Genomic DNA, 20039 nt, shown 5'->3' with positions numbered 1-20039 from the left:
TGAACTAATGACCAAAGCCTATGACATATAATGACATTTTTATTTACCATTAAAATTATCTTGCTCCAACGATTGACCCAAAGGAAGAAAAGTTCCTTTTACATGCATTGCAGATATGGAGTGAAACCCTGTATTCGTCATGTGAAAAAGATCTTTCCAGCAAATGAGAGGCTTTCCTCTTTTAAAAAAAATTGATGTCCTTTGCAGCTACTGTGTAGAGTTGTTTTTAAGCTATCACTGCTGTATTGAGTAAACCATAGATCCAGGACCAAATTCTATTCAAAGGTTGTAACTGATGGCAGAGTTTACCTATTTCTGTGTCCAACGCTTAATATGAGAGCTGGTCAGAAATTTTCCAATTAAATGTTTTTCTGTTGGAAAACACTATTTCATCAAAACCGAAACTTTCTGTGGGAAGTATCAATTTCAACAAAATTTTGTTTAAAAAAAAGTTGAAATGAAGCATCTCGATAATTACTACTCCATTTCAAATGATTTTTCATTTCAAAATGACTTTTTGCTTCAAAATGTATTTCATATTATTAAAAAAAAGTAGGGCTCTTGATTAATCACAATTAACTCACGCGATTAACTAAAAGAAATTAATCATGATTAAAAAATTAATCGCAGTTTTAATTGCACTGTTAAACAATAGAATACCAATTGAAATGCATTAAATATTTTGGATGTTTTTCTACATTTTCAAATGTATTGATTTAAATTACAACACAGAATACAAAGTAGACAATGCTCACTTTATATTGTTGTTTTTTATTACAAATATTTGCACTGTAAAAATGGCAAAGAAAAGAAATAGTATTTTTCAGTTCACCTCATACAGGTACTGTAGTGCAATCTTTGTTGTGAAAGTGTAACTTACAAATGTAGATTTTTTTTTCTACATAACTGCACCTCAAAAACAAAACAGTGTAGAACTTTAGAGCCTACAGGTCCACTGAGTCCTATTTCTTGTTCAGCCAATCGCTAAGCAAGCAAGTTTGTTTACATTTACAGGAAATAATGCTGCCCACTTCTTGTTTACAATGACACTTGACAGTGAGAACAGGCATTTGTATGGCACTTTGGTATCTGGCATTGCAAGGTATTTACATACCAGATGCACTAAATGTTCGTATGTTCCCTCATGCTTTGGTCACAATTCCTGAGGACATGCTTCCATGCTGATGATGCTCATTAAAAAAATAATGCATTAACTAAATTTGTGACTAAACTCCCTGGGGGAGAATTGTATGTCTCCTACTCTGTTTTACCCGCTTTCTGCCATATATTTCAAGTTATAGCAGTCTTGGATGGTGATTTGACAAAACGCAAAGAAGGTGCCAATATGAGATTTCTAAAGATAGATACACCACTTGACTCAAGATTTAAGAATCTGAAGTGCCTTCCAAAATCTGAGAGGGATGAGGTGTAGAGCATGCTTTCAGAAGTCTTAAAAGAGCAACACTCTGATGCAGAAACTAAAGAACTTGAACCACCAAAAAAGAAAATCAACCTTCTGCTGGTGGCATCTGACCGACTCAGATGATGAAAATGAACATGCATCGGTCCACACTGCTTTGGTTGGTTATCAACCAGAACCTGTTATCGGCATGGACACATGTCCTTTCGAATGATGACTGAAGCATGAAGGGACATATTAATCTTTAGTGCATCTGGCACATAAATATCTTGTGATGCCAACTACAACTTAGTGAATGCCATGTGAATACCTGTTCTCGCTTTCAAGTGACATTGTGAACAAAAAGTAAACAAACTTGTTTGTCTGAGCAATTGACTGAACAAGAAGTACAACTGAGTGGACTTGTAGGCTCTAAAGTTTACATTGTTTTATTTTTGAATGCAGGGTCTTTTTGTACATAATTCTACATTTGTAAGTTCAATTTTCATGATAAAGAGACTGCACTACTGTACTTGTATTAGGTGAATTGAAAAATACTATTTCTTTTGTTTTTTACACTACAAATATTTGTAATCTAAAATAAATATACAGTGAGCCCAGTACACTTTATATTCTGTGTTGTAAGTGAAATCAATATATTTGAAAATGTAGAAAACATCCAAAACTATTTAAATAAATGGTATTCTATTATTGTTTAACAATGCGATTAATCGCGATTAATTTTTTAATGGCTTAACATCCCTAAAAAAAAGTCAAAATCAAAATGAAATGCTTCAAAATGCATCAGCTGACCCAAAACAAATGTTTTGAAATTTTGAAATAGCTGAATTTCCTGTGAAATGGTTCCTGTACAGCTCTACTAAATATGATCCTTGGGGTTATCTCACTCAGGGCCAAATTATGCCCACCTGTACACACCTGTTGCTTCAGCTCAAGTCAGTTAGAGCTGAATGTGCATACAAGAGCAGAATTTGGCTTCAGATTAGAAAGTTGCTTGTAGCCAGATTCTGAGAGCGGCCTGAACATTAGGCGTGTGTGTGTAGTTATCCTCTGCTGCTGCTTTCTGGGCAGCTTCTGTAAAATGGGGGAAAGAGGGAGGGAGGGAGAGGTTGCAAAAGTGAATCCGATATCTGTCTTTTCATTTGGCCTGCTCCAGCATCAGCTCTGCTGCTCTGTCTTCATTAACCAAGTCCAGGTACACAACAGAGAAGTTGGGTTAACAAATTAGTGTTCGTGCCACAAGAGGAAACAGCCAAAGCTTTAAGAAGTTTGGAACAGCAGAAGCCCAGAGGGCAATCAGCCGTTTACATATCAAGTTTTTTTTTAAGTAAGCAACTATTTTATAGTCAAATCGTCTTAATCCTTTGGCACACAGCATTGTCTTTCACTTCAGATTCATTGGTAATGGAGTGCCACAAGCAAGAAAAACGTCAAACGGTTATTAGCAGAACAGAGGGGATGAAAAATCCCCTAGCTATGATGGACTCAGAGCAGATTGTTCTTCTATTTCCCAGCCTGGGGTTTCTTTCCCCCTTTTCAGCATAGCCAAAGTACTCCTCTACCTTTTGCACCTTCCAGGTTCCTAGTCATGGGTTGTAGACCTCAGAGATTGCAGGTTTAATACAGATAAGCATCTGAACTTTTGAGAACCTTATCTCACAAAACACTCAGGAGCCACTTTGTTTTTTTAGTCAGGTGTCCGTTTCTACAGATTTGAAAAGACAGGTCAAGTAACTTGTGCCTACAAAAATAGAGACCATTATCTGAAAATCTGGCTTCCCAAATCAAAAATCTCTTTTTGATCTAGGAATTGAACTGTAAATCTCATTTGATTGGACTTTATTTGCCCAAACTTAGCCCAAACCCTTGGCCTGTGCTGGTCCTTACTTGGGCCACTGGTCCAGGTTGCTGCTTCTCCTGTTCTTTATTCTGTTCTGGTCAGGTTCTTATACCACCCTCATCGCCAAAGTGTCTGAGTGCTTTCCAGAAGTAGCTCTCCCCTTTTCTGCTTTTTATCCTCCAAGGAAAATCTTCTATAGGAAGTTTTTTTTTAATTTAATTATTTAACATCTACTGTAATATATGTGGTGGTGACTGAAGTAAAGACACTGAAATCTGTATTTAGGCATCCAACATTGCCTGATTTGCATGAGCAATCCAGGTACTCAGCCGCTCTGAAAATCAGGCCACATGCTTAGGTTGTGTCTGTTGAGGAAACCCAGCTTGAAAATATTGGCCCAAATTTGGCTTCTCCTGTAGTACCCTGTAGTGTTTTTAAAGCTGTGTTTGGGTTGGTTATTTTATCTGAGCCACTTTTCTCCATTTAAAAATATTGTTTCATATGTATTGCTTTTTGCCATTTAGCAAGTTGCAGCAGAGGTGATAAATCTGAATATTAGTACTGTGCTGCTTTAGGCAATTTTTATCTGCCTTTCAGACAAAACAACCAACCCTCTACAAAGTTCTGTTGTATACGGCTTGCAAAGAGCTCACCTGACACTGGCAATCACTGTTTTGCAGAGGAGTAGTTGCTATTGAGACATCAGTGCCAGTTTGTTTAAAATACAGTAAATTAGAAATGATATATTGCATTTCTTTTTTGGCTTCAATAATACATTTGGCTGTTAATTTATTTATCATGTTGCTCTTGTGTCGTAACCAACATTAGGTAATCTTCAGCAAGAGGTGATATTTTAAGAAATGTGGTGGTGGATATCCTTTCAAGGACAGAAGTAGTTAGCAAAGCTGCTGAATATTTGATAAGTGAATGCTGGGAGAACTCTTGCTTTATGTTTTCACTGTGAGGCAATCAGCTCATCATCTTCATAATGTTAAAAGCCCTAGAAAATTCGCCCTGGTACAGAAGGCCAGTGTGCCACTTAAGCCCTATTTCAAGGATCGATTCATGACCTAATGACTGAGTAATAGTGTTACTGCTGTAGACGTTACAGAGCTGAATTACAGATGGGACAAAAGTGTTCTCACCAATGCACGTTGGAGAGAGAAAAATAAACTTACGTGTGACACTTTTACTGGTGAAGCGTTTTTTTTCAGGACCAATCCCTGAAGAAAAACTTGCCTGTTCATTCATTTTGTCCTTACACAGTTTTTCTAAAGAAAGCTCTGTCACTGAGAAGTCGCTTCTAATTTTATGCTCTGTTTTGCAGCCTGCCTGCATACAAAGGAACTCGTTTCTTTTTCCCATTCTATTTCTACATGTTAAAAATACCTATGTGAAATTTTTAAGCAGCTCTGGATGCATGGGAACTAAAAGTGACTCAAGCAGAAATGAATTTCCTGCTCTAAAACGTTAACATCCTATCTTCTGCTGATTGATACGCTGCTAATATATTATGCTCAGGGAGGTTTGTACACAGTTTGACACTATATTTTACGATTCATTGAAAAGAGTGATTTCAAGGCTATGCTGGAGCTCTCTTTCCTTAACAACCAACAAAAATGTAAAAAGAAAAAGAAAAAAAGAGAGTAAAGGTGTAAACTTAACAACACGTCAAAGTCAGACCAATACTGTCACTTTTTTAAGGCAGATCACTATAAATAAATTCTTTGCCTCCTTTCATTACTCTCTATTTTTAAATTATATGTAGAGGTTTTTAAATCCTCCATCCTACTTATCTGCTCTTCACATCTGGAACAAACTAGAGGGCTTCTGTGGTGAACTGCTGCACACAGCTATATACTGTATTCTCAACCCCAGCTTCCAGGGCACACCTCTAAACTCCTATATTCATAATACTGGCCCACATGAGGGAGCATCTCTAAATTATAAACGTCCACAAACATATCTCTACATCTTCCCTGTAACATTCTGTATCTTGGGGGAGCACCCTGTAACCCCCATCTTCCTCATTTATATAGGAATGAGCTCCCTGCGCTCTAAAAAACCACCTCCACACGGGGTGTAGCTCCCAGCACTCGGGCACTGTTTACACTGACGCTTTACAGCGCTGAAACTTGCTGCGCTCAGGGGGGTGTTTTTTCACACCCCTGAGCGAGAATGTTGCAGCGCTGCAAAGTGCCAGTGTAGACAAGCCCAGTGACATGGCTTGTATTTCAAGCATAAAAAGCAGTTTCTTACCACATTAGTGATGTCGTGATTGATCCTCTCGTGCTCGTTGTTTGCACTTCTCAATTCCTAAATGACCCTCGTGGATCTTCTGTAGTATTTTGGAGGGGCCGGGGGGGCGGGCTCACTGGAATTCCAACCTTGCCTTTGAAAATCACCCATCTATCACAGTAAGTTCATGTCTGCAGTTCCAATACTCTCTTATATTTGGACAGCAACTGCTTATTTCCTCAGGCCCCCCTTTATCACTTGTTTAAGGATACCCAACAATAGATCTTTCTCCATTTCTCCTCTTATTTGTTTTAGTTTCCTGTTAGCTACAGGAATTGAATTCACATAGGCTTTCATCTCTATCTCTAAAGTCTTCTCTGGTTTGGTAGTGGGAGTCACTGCTCTGCTCTGAAAGTGCATCTGCAGTGAATAACCAAATCATACTTTTGCAGCTTTATCATCATTCTTTGAGGTAAGGTACTATACAGTCATTTAGAGATTTGCTAAATAATGCTATCAGGGACTTGCAGTCCATTTCAACTTCCGCTGTCTGAAATAAATATACTGATTGAATCTCTCACAGGCAAACAATATTCCTAAAAGCTCCTTCTCAATCTGTGAGTATCTGCTTTCTCCCTCAGTCAGTGATTTGGATGCATATGCCACTGGTTGCCAAGAATCTTCATGCTTCTGTAAAATCACTGCACCTAACCCAGACCGTGAGACATCTGCTGAAATTTTAATAAGCCTTCCTGGTGCATAGAACTTCAGCACTGGTTCTTGTATCAGTTGTTGTTTTAAGCCTTCCCATGATTCCTCTTGTTCTGCACCCCCATACCATTCATTTTTATTCTCTAAAATTATTCTCAAAGCTTCTGCTTTGGTAGATAGATTGGGTATGAATTTTACAAGATAATTAACCATTCCCAGAAACCACTGAACATCTTTCTTTGACTGGGGAGGTGGCATCATTTCAATGGCTGAACTCTTCCTCTTACCAGGTTTTATACCTTAGTTGGAAATAATGTCCCCAACAAAAGCCAGTTCTGTAAACCCTAACACCCGTTTCTCACTATTTAGTTTGAGGTTTGCATCTCTAGTTGCATCCAAAACTTCCTGACATCTACTCTCACACTCCTTTTTCATTGAGCCCCAGATGATGAAGTTATCCATTGAGGTGTCAACACCAGTAATATGTTCACAGATCATATGTATGGATTTGTGGTACACTTCTGGTGCTAAATCTATGCCAAAGGGTAAGTGTAAGAATCTGTATCTTCCAAATAGGGTATTAAATGTGCATAGTTTTGAGCTTTCTTCAGTTAATTTTAGCTGCCAAAAACCTGAGGATATTTACTCAATTTACTGAAATATTGATCATTTTCAAATTGAGCCATAACCTCTTCTCTGGTTGGTAGTTTGAAATGTTCTCTTTTTTTAGACTTGTTGAGGTCTCCTGGCTCTAAGCATCTGTGTAGCTGGCCGTTAATTTTCTCCACAATGACTAGGGAGCTCACCCATTCCGTTGGCTCCTCAATTTTTTGTATTACTTGCATCGCTTCCATCCTGGCAAGCTCAGCCTTGAGTTTACTATGGAGTGCAAATGGCATCTTTCTACATGGGTGGATAACTAGAGGGACCTAGTTTGTTTATCTGGATTGTATGTTCACCCTGCAAGCAATCCAACCCTTGAAACAGATCATGGTACTCCTGAATGAGTGCTTCATAGCCAGGTTCAGTATGGCCTTGTAGTGAGAGCACCTGTTTTACCAGATTGAGTTTTTCACATGCACCAAGGCCTAAAATTGGTGTCACCTCCTTTGGCACTATAATGAACAGGAGTCGTACATGGTGTTTTTATGGTTGATGCTAGCAATGTACCTCTCCTTGACTGGTATATTTGTTCCCAAATAACCAGTTACTTTTATTTTTGTTGTTCCCAGTTTTGGTCTTATTTTCAGTTTCTCATAATTTTATTTAGATAGAATATTAACCCGAGCTCCTCTGTCCAGTTTCAGTGGAATAATTGTTTCATTCAGTTTCATGGGTAGTATCCAGTCCCTCTCATCAGGACTGCTTGATCCCAGTATGTCTATGAAAAACTCCTCAACCAGGTTGTCTTCAACTGAATGCATTTATCTTTTCTGCATTTGGGATCTGCAGCATTTTGCAAAATGTTTATTTTTCACACACTGTTTGGGACCATCCTGTGATCCACACCTTCCACATTCAGTCTTCCCCCTTGCAGTGGTTTTTGTACTGAGTGGTTGCACTTTTTGATTTTACCTATTCTGGCTATATTCTTTTGTACTCAATACATGGATAACCCCTTCTGATGAATTCAGCTCTTTGACTTGCATATTCGCAGTTTTTGCTGCCCTGCATATCTGGAGAGCTCTTTCTAAAGTTAAATCTCCTTCAAGGAGTACTGTCTCTCTTAACACATTGTCTTTAATGCCACAAATGACTCTCTCTCTAACTAGATACTGTCTGCTCACCGAAGTCACAGGTTTTACTGACAGGTTTCAGAGTAGCAGCCGTGTTAGTCTGTATTCGCAAAAAGAAAAGGAGTACTTGTGGCACCTTAGAGACTAACCAATTTACTGACTTTCCTTAATTCTGTGACATATTGCTCTATGGTGACATCAGTTTTTTGCACGCGTGTAAAAGATTTGTGCCTCTCAAAGGTTTCATTCCTTTTTGGCATGCAATGTTCCTCAAATTTAGTCAGCGTTTTACTTAACTTCATGTTTTCACCTTCTTCAAACTTAAAATTGCTATAAATAGCCAATACTTCCTCCCCAACAACAGGCAAAAAGACTGATTATTTCACTTTATCATTTTTCTCCTCTAGCCCTATGACTGCTAAATACAGTTCAGATCTCTGTCTGAATTTTTTCCAGTCCTCTGCAGCATAGCCTGACAATTGCAGACTGGGTGGAGGTTGCAACACAGCCATTTTTGGCTTTTTTTCCCTTCATAAGCTAGTCAAGCTACTATTGTGCTCATACAATACATACAAAAGCTTTTGTTGTTCTCTGACTGCTGCTCCACATGTTCCCGGTGCCTCTGCTTTCAGTTGCAAACACAGGCGTTAACTTCAAAATGACTGCAGTTTCCGTCTCATTCAGCACGTCTGACACCATGTAATAATCTTGGGGTTCATTAAACAACAAAAACTGTGCAGGATAAAGGAATAAAACTTTTAATAAAACAAACTAGAGAGCTTCTGTGGTGAACCGCTATGCACAGCTCCACTGTGTTCTCAACCCCAACTTCCAGGGCATATCTCTAAATTCCTATGTTCGTAATGCTGTCCCTTATGAGAGAACATCTCTAAATTATTATCTTCCACTAACATACCTCTACCACACTGCACAGGTGTGTGTCCTGTTGAATCTAAACTGTGCTAGCCGGCCTCAGAAAATATTGTGGAATGGTGGCTACTTCCAGCTTTCACCCAATATTTCAGCCAAAGAGTTTTTAATCAACCCAGGGATAGATTCAAGCTAAATGGGGGCTGGAGCAATGAATTAAGCAAGGCCTTTAAATGGATTGCATTTTCCCCCAGGGAGTGCTTTGCATATTTCTTGAGCAGATGGGGAAGGAGAGACTGTCTTTCCTCTTCTACACTAGCACCAAATGTTTCCAGTTTAGGGCACTTCTTTGGAATGCAGGGCCTGGATATCACAGTGCTACCTTGATCAGTTATTGAATAAATACTATGCACAGGGGGCTAAATTCAACCCTAGCATATCTCCACAGAAGCTGATTTAGTTAAAACAAGGCCAAATTTGGCCCAAGATCTATTTTCTTTAGATATCCAAGAGCATCTCCCATTCTTACTGAGATAAGGAAAAAATGTGATTACACAAGGTCATAGAACTAAATGTCCTGTATCAGCCCTCAAAGTAAAGTGCCTGACAACTAGAGCCATCACTCTTTATATTGCTGTCAAATCGGCATGATGTTCAAGATTCATTACCATGCATTTGTTTACTGAACAGAACAAATGGCTGCAGAGAGGTGAGTGCCATTTCTGGCTTGAGTTGCCCTCCAGGCAGATTTCAAGTCCATTTTGTTAGAAAGGAATGACAGGAACTACGCCTCCTCTGAAGCAGTGAAAGCAGCCAACCACATTTGAAGCTCAGTGCATGCTGGAGAGTCCCCGTGTGCACATGAGCACAGTAGATTCACACAGAGCAGCAGCGTGTGCTTGGTTTCTTCTGAAAATGAGTTGTATGTTTCAGTATGTGACAGCGTAGTTATATTTGTGCTGAAGCTTGGCTCTTTTTCACAGACCTGGTCCCAGTTCAAAGGGGAAAACCTCCTAGCGTCTCTCCTTAGTCCTAACTGATCAAGGTCCTGATTCTCCTGTACCAAATAACTCTCAGTGAATTCTCTCTCTATCTCTCACGCACCCTCACCCAACACATAATATATTTACCTTCAAATAGCCATTTATAATCCAGCTATTCCCAAATACTAGATTCTATGTTTTGTTTTTGACTTTTTTCAGGTTGGAAAACTTTTGCTCTTTCTCAGTGGCTCCCAAGCTGATAACAGTCTTAAAACAACAGCTACAAAAAGCCAACCTACCCTGTTGTGGATAGCTCTGTTCATGAGTTTACTGACTGAGCAAACGATGGCGGGACGGGGTTGTTTGATTACATGTATTTTCATCCTCTGGGGTGCAGATTATTTCCCTGCAGCACAGTGTTTGTCCATATGTTGCATATAGGAGAGACTGAGAGAGAGGCCCGGGCCAGAGATCTAGGATTAGTCAAATATCGCCTCTTCTCCCAACCTTGATACGCAGCTATGGTTAGATGTTCTCTTCCCATCTAGTTTTCTAAATAAGGATTAAAATAAATGCTGCAGCATCTCTAGTTGTAACACCTATGGCCAGATTTTCAAAATGACGCAAGCCCAGGCCCTTAAAGATCTTTAGGCTTCTAACTCTCATAGAATCAATGGGAGTTAAGCACCTAAATACATTTGAGGATCTGGTCTCAGCACCCAATCTGCTGAGCTCTTGTGAAGATCTGGCCACCTACTCAGGTGTTTAAACAGGAGCTGTGCTCTTTTCAATTCAGTTCTGGCTTCTGTCATGGGTGCTAAAAATTCCAGCTCTGGAGTACTTCTACCAAGGCATTATAAACTTTACCTGCTTCTTAAAAAACTTATTAACTACATCCTTCCAGTCCCAAGCTTGAAGATGCAGTTGCTGGAGTTTGAGGAAAGTGACTGTCAGACAGGAAACCATGCATTAAAAGCTACTTGGAACTCTGACATGGAATTCCAAGTGTTATTTTCATCAGAACAGTCACATAGAATACAACAGTCTATGATTGTTTCTTTCATTCCCCTCAACAAAATGACATTGCAGGGATGCAGTATTTCATACATTGTGAAACAGCGTGGCCTTCCTGTTAACAGATGTGAAATGTCTATTCTCCCTCGGGTGTGTGTGTGTGCATGAGTGAGAGAGATACTATATGCATGTCTATGTGTCTGTGTTATCATAATTAAGGGACATTAAAACCAGGTATCTTTTCAACCACTTTCTGAACTGACAGATATGTTACAGGTAGTGAAGGCTGCCTAGCACTTGCCTGTTTCCAGTTGCTTATAACTTTTCCAAACTTAAATTGTTCAGGCTGACATTTCCCATGCCAGGTGTCTGCCTCAGGCTGAGTATTTTGGGGAAGTTCCAGCTGAAAGGGTTCTGCTGTTTCAAAGAATGGTATTAAGGGGAAAGCATGTCATTTTGCCCATGTTAAAAAAATTACAACCATTTTAATGAGAAGATCTAATGCCTCATACTTTGGAGCTCGAAATGTGGCATAGGGCTCAGCCTGGTGTCAGGGATGTGCTTTTTGCCATCTACATGAAAATTCACCCAAATCTGGCCAAGTTAAAAGCCTCTTTAAAAAAAAATCTCAGTTTGCACATGCTCAGTTAGACACTTGTTGGAATTTGGTAGCTAAATTCTCTGAAGATTCCATTTGCACTGAGCATGCTCCATCCCAGAGGAGCAGGAGCTGAGAGAAGGAGAAGGACTTTCTCCCCAGCCTGTGTGGTGCCTGGCACAGGAACTGAGTACAAGAAGACACTCTCTCTTGTGATCCCCTTGCTGGCATCCAGACAGCAAGGAGAATGAATCCACCTGACTAGAATGCAAAGGGATCAGGAACAAGGAGAAGAGATGGAGGACAGGGGTAGGGGAACTCAAGGAGGGAAGTGGGGAAGGGGAGTTAGGAGAAAATGCTTGCAGCGGGGACTGGGTAGGAGCAAAGGGGGCAGAAAATGGGGAGATAGGAACAAGAATGGGTGGGAGGGATAGGGGTGGCTAGGAGCTGGGGAAAGCAAGAGCTATGGAGCAGTACTCTGGGAATGAATCCAGGTTTTGTAGTGCATGGAGACTTATTGGTTGGACCCCTCTGAAAAATCAGGCCCTAGTATTCTCAAATTGGGCCCCTGAAATTAGTTGACTTTTCTGATATTTTGGCTGTAATCTGCCTCAGTTCTCCATGTGTGTCATAGGAATAATACCACTTTACCTCACAGGGGTGTTGTGAAATTCACTAATATTTTTAAAATACTAAGATAACATGATGAGTGCACTGGAGCAAAGCCCAGGAAGAAATTAATAAGCCTATCTGAAGAGTAAGTTTTGGATAATGTGCAATAAATAATGTGTGGGATTACATACTGAGTGATGAAGATGAAAAGAAATATTGAAGAGCTATCTATTCAGTAAGCACTGTCCATCCTATACACTTAATGTGGAAAAAGTAATATGTGATCATTTAATTAAAGTCTGTATCATAATGCATATGTAATAGGAGGCTGAATTAAGGCTGCACAGACAACCTTAAATCTGGCATTTCCTAACTTTCATGTGCTTTACTTTGCAACCTTAATAACATTATTTTAATGTAGCTTTTGTAATGTAATAGTAAATAGGCCAACAAGATGGTTAGTTGTATTATGGCTCTCTCTAGAAACTCAGATCAGTATGTCTGTATTTGAAGTTGCCTGAAGTATTTGACATCTAATTGCAAGGGCAGTAGTTACTACATTGCTGATCATTCCTAAATGGAAGTTACTGTCACGATCCTGACTGGTAAGAACATTTTATTTAGCACTTTACAGTGATTACTTCCAGCTGTGCTTTAAGTCTGGTTTAGTGGAACATCTGCTGATGGGGATGAATAGTAGGATGGAATCAGACTGTCAGCTATTTTGAGGTCAGGGACAGAAGGAAGCCAACAGAGAGATGGCCAGACTCACATGTAGGCCTTTTCCACTTTTGTTGGGAGCAGCATCTTCTAGGCTACAAGGTGGCCATTTCAGATATGAATGTAGAAGGATAATATTCACCTCTTCCCTTTCTGTTCAGAAAGTTCATTCTAATGGGATCAAGCACTCAGATGGAGTCTTTCATTTCAAACAGGTGCTCCAAACACATCCACGTGAGCTGTGGGAGACAGGTGAAAATATCCCTCTAACCTTCAGTTAGTCAACATAGTAAGGAAGAGATAAAACCTAGATTTGATTGCAATTCCTTTAACCTGTGTACCCATTGTGGGCTCAAATTGTGCCGTTGAGGGCACAATCCCTTTAGGAATAGGATGGCACAATCTGATTTCCCCTGGCAAGCTGAGCCAGCTTGGTAGAGAGGCACCATGGCTCCACCTAGTTTGCACCCCCTTTGGGGTGAGTTGAGTGCCTGGAAGTGTATGAAGAGAGAGGAGACCCTGTGCTTCTGCACGAAAGTAAGAGAGAACCTGACCCTAAGTGATGTGTTAGTCAGCTGCTAGAGTCTGTGGTCTGTTTATGCAGAACAGGAAGTGGTGGGGAGAGAGTTTAACTATACACTGGGCACCAGTGATTTCACTGAAGCTGCAGGGAAGTAGCTAAAGGCAGAAATTGGTACGCTGAGCATTTCTTGCAATCACTCTCGCTGTGAACTAATCAGCTGACTAAAGCTCTGTGAGTTGTGTGTGTGTGTGCGCGCTTAAGCTTTCCCAGGGCTGAGGAACTAGACGAACCTTGCTCATTCTTCAAGGGATGGAATCATGAACCTGAGTCATTTCTGACACACGAGCCATATGCAGTAAGACACTGAGCCATGAGAATGGTTCTAAGAGTGCATACAGAATGAATGAAGGACATAAAACGGCCGGCATGGGGGATAAGGAGAACTGCTTTCCTCCACATACAGCATTGTACAATTGGACAGGAACATCATGGGGTGGGAGTGCAATTTATCTTTCTTTGAAGCACCAGGTTAGGCACTGCAGGAGGCTGAACTAGAAAGACCAGTGATCTCATCTATAAGGTATCAAATAAAAGCTTATATCACACTGGTCCTCATAAGCATTGTGGGATGTATGTAGGGGTGTCATGCAAGAAGTTGTAAGTACGCACTGAAAATATGTTTAAATCACATAACCAGGCAGCGTTGATCAACAAGTTTTTCCCAGACATAGGAATGTTGATCTTCCTAAATCTCTGATGCAAAGTAAGCCCATATGCCAACACAAAGGAAGCTCTCATTGCATATTAAGTCAACAGGAAAACAGGTTGAAATCCGCATAGGAAACCAAAGGCCACAGGGGTTGTCTTGTCTCTGGGATGAAAACAATGAGTTTTGTGGAAATATAAGGCAAAGTGAAAAGACATTTTGTTATCCACTTGCTGAGGAGACCCCTGGTAGGGCATGGGGGAATCATGAAAATCTGGATCCTAATTTAACTGAAAAAAGAAAAGGAGTACTTGTGGCACCTTAGAGACTAACCAATTTATTTGAGCATGAGCTTTCGTGAGCTACAGCTCACGAAAGCTCATGCTCAAATAAATTGGTTAGTCTCTAAGGTGCCACAAGTACTCCTTTTCTTTTTGCGAATACAGACTAACACGGCTGTTACTCTGAAACCTAATTTAACTGAAAATCAGTAAGCGCTACAGAAAAACTTTAAGGGTAAGAGAACTGCTTTAGCCAAATGATTGTAGGTTGCTAAAGTTTTATGTTTCATTTGTTAGAAGCGGGTCATACTTTTGTTTTATTTGTAACCAATTCTGTCCAGAGAAGTTTGTCTGAGATATCTGCCAGAGGGGTGACAGCTCCCTGACACTTAGTTTAGCACCGGCAAATCTCTCACTCGCTGAGGCAGGGGGGTTACACAGTGACTTAATATTTTGGGCACCCCAAGAAAGCGTCACAGGGGGTAATTTTCTTTAAAAGGATGAGATGCAGGCTCTCCCTTTCTGTGTGTGTGGATTATGGCCACCAAATTTGAAGTTGCAGTTTTCAACCTGCAAATTAAATTACAAATCAGAGCACATGCCCCTCTACTTGGCTGATTTGCATCTGCAATTGAACTGCAATATGAAAATGTGCATGCCAATTTTGCTGGTGCAAATTGTGCCCAGGAAATCTGCAAAATATAATCTTGTCAGGATAAAAGGAAAATTATGCTCCAAAAGAGTCCTAAAGACAAACAAAGAGTAATGTGGTCAAAAGGTTGCACACGAGCTTCTCACATCAGAAAATCTGGGTACAACATCTGACTTAAGTCATATTGTAGCTGAATGTGAGCTAGGCCACATCATAAAAGTACATCCGAATCTGGTATTGTCTGACAACATTAGCAGTCACCATTCTGAAAGGACCCAGAACTGAATTCACACAGATATTGGTGTTCAAGTGTGAGGTGCACAATGACACAGCCATATGGAAATGCTTGCCCAGAGCCTGCCCGCAATGAGCCTGATTCTTCTCTCGTCAAACACAAGAGCCTTGCCAAGAGAAGCAAGTCATTGCAAGGAAAAATCATCTCCAGGAACCAAACAGGTTGTTGTTAGTAATTTGTTTACTGCAGCCTCCCAGAAGATTTTAGGAAAACCTCCAAAGGAAACTGGTGTACGCATCCTTTATCTTTCCTTAAGAGTTGGTTCTACATCATCATCATCTTTCCATTGGCTCTGCAGAGTTAAAATAGACAAAGCACAGTCCTCAGTGCAGAGACTGCTTCAAATATACAAACACTTTCTTGTACACTGTTTTCCAGTCATACTGTCATTATCTGCCTTCTAGCATTAGAAGTAAAGAGGTTTCTGCTGAGATAGATCCATAGTCTCCTCTTGATGTCTGGGGGATTTAGATAGGCAGATCCTATTAGCTACAATTAACATTGAAACACACCATTTATACCCAATGACATTTCTTTAGACATAATGTGAGTACACAGGTGTAAATTCAGAGTAACTCCACTGAAATGAATGGAGCTACTCCAAATGTATGTAGTGTAGCTGACGTCGAAATTTGGTCCATAACCTTTTTCTTTTACATTGCAGTCTACCAAACAGTGTTCCAAAATCTGCCCTGCCACTTACACTCTGTAACACCAAAGTCAATGGGATTGCATAAGCATGAGAGTAAAATCTAACCAAAAGAGCCAAGCTCTGCTCTCATTTACACCTTTATAAAATGTAATGTGATTCTGTTGAGCTAACTGGAAACTGGTTGTTCAGTGCTTTCGAAAGGCTACTTATTTGGGTGTCTAAATATGGACTTAATTTTGGCTACACAAGTGTGAATATTTTGGCCAGGGTTTCAAGACCAAATTGGATTTGGAACATGACTGATGAGAAACCAGAGCAGAAGGCTTTATTGTGGGTCAAATGTATGATACAGCAATTCCATTTTCAAAGACTGAGCTATGGCAATGAAATGTCATTTAGACACAAAGTAAACTCTTCTTTCCTAAATCCATTGGCTATTGCACAAAGGAAGCCTGGTAGATACATGCAAAATTGTTCCTGGGTTGCTTAGTTCTCGCAATAAATTGTGCAGTTAGAAAAGACAGCAAAATAGAAACTGAAGTTTTGAGTGGCTAAAAGATATTCCGTTTTAATTTACAGATTCTCTTTATATGCCAGTGTGCACCTGAAATAAACTTTCCTCTCTTTCAAGTTGTTACGACATACCTATCGGTGACAAATGATGCTCACTAAAAAAAATATAAAGTGCTTGCCCTTCTATAATTTGTTCTGTTGAGTTGATTGCAGGCAATGCTCACAGATGTGTGTTCCAGAAGAGAAAATGCTTCTGGTTTTGAAAAGAGTGTATGTAGATACAGTGCATGTATTTAGCACATCTTTTAGGTGTATAATTATATATAAGAGCAATAGATGTCTAAGATCACATATTTTATTAAGAGGCTTTTATCACAAAAACATTTAAAATACCGACATTCAAATAAACAATATTAAAATGACTGGACTAGCAATGCAACTCAAATGAAAAATAAAGACGAGGGGGCTGATTCTCCTGTCACGTTGGTGAAAATCAGGCATAAGTAGAGAGATTCTGGTTTTATACCAATGTAAGTGAAAGGAAAATCAGACCCAGTGTAGACACTGTATCAAATATGCATGGTAGTTATTCCTTGCAAGTGCAATAGCTTGTCATTTTCAAATTTTTATTCCACCCAATAAATCTAATAGAATAGAGAGGACAAAGTCCTGTTTTTGTATTGATTACACCAGTCATTCACTTTTCGAAAAGGAGACATTCTGTTCTCAGTAAAACAAGCTGGAAGTCAAAACTGGTTTGTACATGTGTGATTGAAACTGGCCCAATGTGTAAATTTAAAAAAAAAATCCATAGTCATGCAAACAGTACTCAAAAAAAGAACTGCACAGGAAAAAGGATTTTTTCCTATATGATTTTAATAAAAATAACTCTCAGGATTGGGCATTACCTAGCAGTTTAACTGCAGCCCTCAGCTTCTCTAGTCAGTCTCCAAATGCCAGAAAATGCCCTCCCTGTCAGACATTACGTTGGACCTAATTCTATCCTGACCTACGCCCTGTGCAGTCCTATTCACTTCAGCCTTATTCAACTCCAGTGGAGATACAGTATGTGATCCAGGGAAGAATTTGGTCCATAACATTAAGACATGACCAGTATTGAAATGGCTGGCCTATTTGATCGCTTGCACACTCCATAAAATTCCCAGATCTGCCTGTGGTTATAGCTGGTACCCAGCATCACCATCTTGACACCTGACATTTCAGAAAGGACTGAACCTGAAAGTAACTTCTGGGGAGGCTAATATTTTGTCATCTACTTAATGACATCCTTTCCAGCCATACTTCCTTCACCAGCAGTACCTCATTGGGTTAAGTCGTCTGGCCAATGGAGATCACAATCACTCAGGTTTTATTACAGCGGCTTGTACACCAGTTTAACTAGCCAAATAACCAATCTCCACATGCATACTTTCAAACGCAGAAATGTTTTCTAACCCACCAAATAACCATACTAAGCTCAGCCAATAATAATGACAAATCATAATGACAAATCATTTTGAAAGGCGTTGTGATCATGGATTTTAATCTTTACCAGCCTGATCATACTGTCCCATAGCTCATCTCACTGCTCTTATAAGTGCGAGGTTAAAGACCTAAGTGCTGTTTATGGAAAAGTTGCCTATCTAAGATGCCTATGACAAATTTATCTTTAATATGTTCAGTCCTCTTTACTCTTTTCAAAGCACAAGAACCTGCTAGCTCATACAAATGCCTTCTAAATAATCCTGTTGTTTCTGGACCTATGCTTCCCTGGCAGAAATGTGCCCTCATGTGAATTTGTTCCATTTAGGGAGTGGGCATTTCAAATGCGCCTAAGGGAGTTAGGTTACCAACTTCCATTGACTTGTAAGTTAGCAACTCAGTTCCCTTTATGTCTTTTTGAAAATTCAATCCAAATAGCGATCGTTTTTCTCTGTTATGGCTTTATGCAATTCTTCCCCTCCATTAGGCTCTAATATCTCCCACACTATGTGAGGTTTTAGAGTAGCAGCCGTGTTAGTCTGTATTTGCAAAAAGAAAAGGAGTACTTGTGGCACCTTAGAGACTAACAAATTTATTTGAGCATAAGCTTTCATGAGCTACAGCTCACTTCATCGGATGAAGATCTCAGAGCTTTTCTGCTGTGCTCAGCCTGCAGATGAATCCAACTCTTGCACACAACAGTCTGTATCGGAATAGATAACAATGAGCAGGAGTTCAATGTATTCATTCCATTAAAACAAAAATTATCTGCATGGGCCCAGAAAAGCAAAGTTTCAGCCCAGAGCAAATTTTTGCAGCTCTTCTATACTTTCCTAAACATTAAACTGTTGATTCACATTGAATTCTTAAGTACAGTTTATGGATGTGAGTGAATATATAAACAAGAGGGATGTTTCCTGCCCTGCAGTCAGTGGGCTCACTTGTGTCATTAGGTGCTTCTCCATGTTGCAGGCCATGCAGAGTTGAACCCAGTATTGTGCCAGGAAGGCAAAATTTCCCCCCGGGAGTTCCCCTGCATGCAAGCGAAGTGCGCCTGCTGCTCTGCTCCTTCAGTGGTGCTGCATACTCACCACGGTATGTCCAACAAGCACTGTTGTCCTAGTGCACAGGAGAGCCGGGGCCATGGCCTCATCATCTCCCCATCCCCTTGGGGAGTCTTGCACCTCAGAAAACACATGGAGAAAAAAATCTCTGCATGCCTCAGGAGACTAGTGACAACAAATGTACCCAGCAACTGCGCAAAGACACAGGGAGGTAGCTTCTTTCTACAGTGGGAAGAGACAGGTGGGGGCCTGGCTGGGTGCCCTGGAATCTGACCAGGACACGCCATAGGATCCATCCTTTCGTGGATCTTCAAACAACCGCCCGTCACTTCTTTGGAGGCACATTTGGGACACAAAACCTAACTTCAGCCACTAGATTAAAGCAGCCTCCGTGGAGCGGCTCCTATAGCCTGGGGCTTAGTCCCTCACTGCTCTTAGGTCTGGGCGCTAGGTTCCTGGATTTGGCCGGTGTGATAGCATTTATGGGGTTATGAGGTCATGGACAGGAACTATGGTAAACCAAAGAATAATCCAGTTCATAACCAAGGTCAGTATTATCCTGGAAAACAGGGAGAAGCCTGGGAGAGACTATCCTAAACAGGAGAAACCTAGAAAAGCCAAAGGGAGTTTGTACACAAATAAGGATGGGGGAAAACGGCTATTACCAATACCTACAAAACTGAAACTGACCTTCTCTGTGATGCATTTAGGTCACTTGTTAAATGTATGGAAAGTATTGATTTTGTTTAATTAAATTATCTCTGTGCATTGGACAGGGACAAATGCTAAACATGGACTGCGCTGCAAGGCTTGTAAGATGAGCATCCACCACAAGTGCACCGACAGTATTGGACAACAGCGTTGCATGGGCAAACTGGTAAGCAAGCTGCTCGGTACAAATTGAACAGACTGCTACACAGCTCCCATTTGATCCATTAGCTCTCTAAACACGGCCCTGTTAGCAATTACCTCCTGAATGCAGCCCATTGGCTAATCTGAAATCAAGTTCCTTTCATTTAGACTATGGCAATTATGACTCGAGGGCTGAGAAAACACGTACAGTTTCTGTACTGTTGTAGGGATGTGCGTATATGGTTACACAGGGGTCAAATTAATCTAAATATTAGTT

The 20039-nt window shown here is 40.3% G+C and overlaps 1 protein-coding gene across 1 annotated transcript in view; it reads left to right on the top strand.

Moving 5' to 3' along the window:
- The window catches only part of STAC (SH3 and cysteine rich domain), a 109464-nt gene that overhangs the window by 47608 nt on the left and 41817 nt on the right, over positions 1-20039 (top strand). Inside the window, exon 3 of the mRNA XM_048839001.2 lies at positions 19687-19787. Coding sequence (XP_048694958.1) covers positions 19687-19787 — 101 coding nt within the window. The remainder of the gene's footprint in view (positions 1-19686; positions 19788-20039) is intronic.

Source organism: Caretta caretta, chromosome 2, assembly GCF_965140235.1.
Source record: "Caretta caretta isolate rCarCar2 chromosome 2, rCarCar1.hap1, whole genome shotgun sequence".
In the NCBI taxonomy this organism is placed as follows: domain Eukaryota; kingdom Metazoa; phylum Chordata; order Testudines; family Cheloniidae; genus Caretta; species Caretta caretta.
The sequence above is the reverse complement of the archived record's forward strand: the minus strand, read 5'-3'. Positions and strand labels throughout refer to the sequence as shown.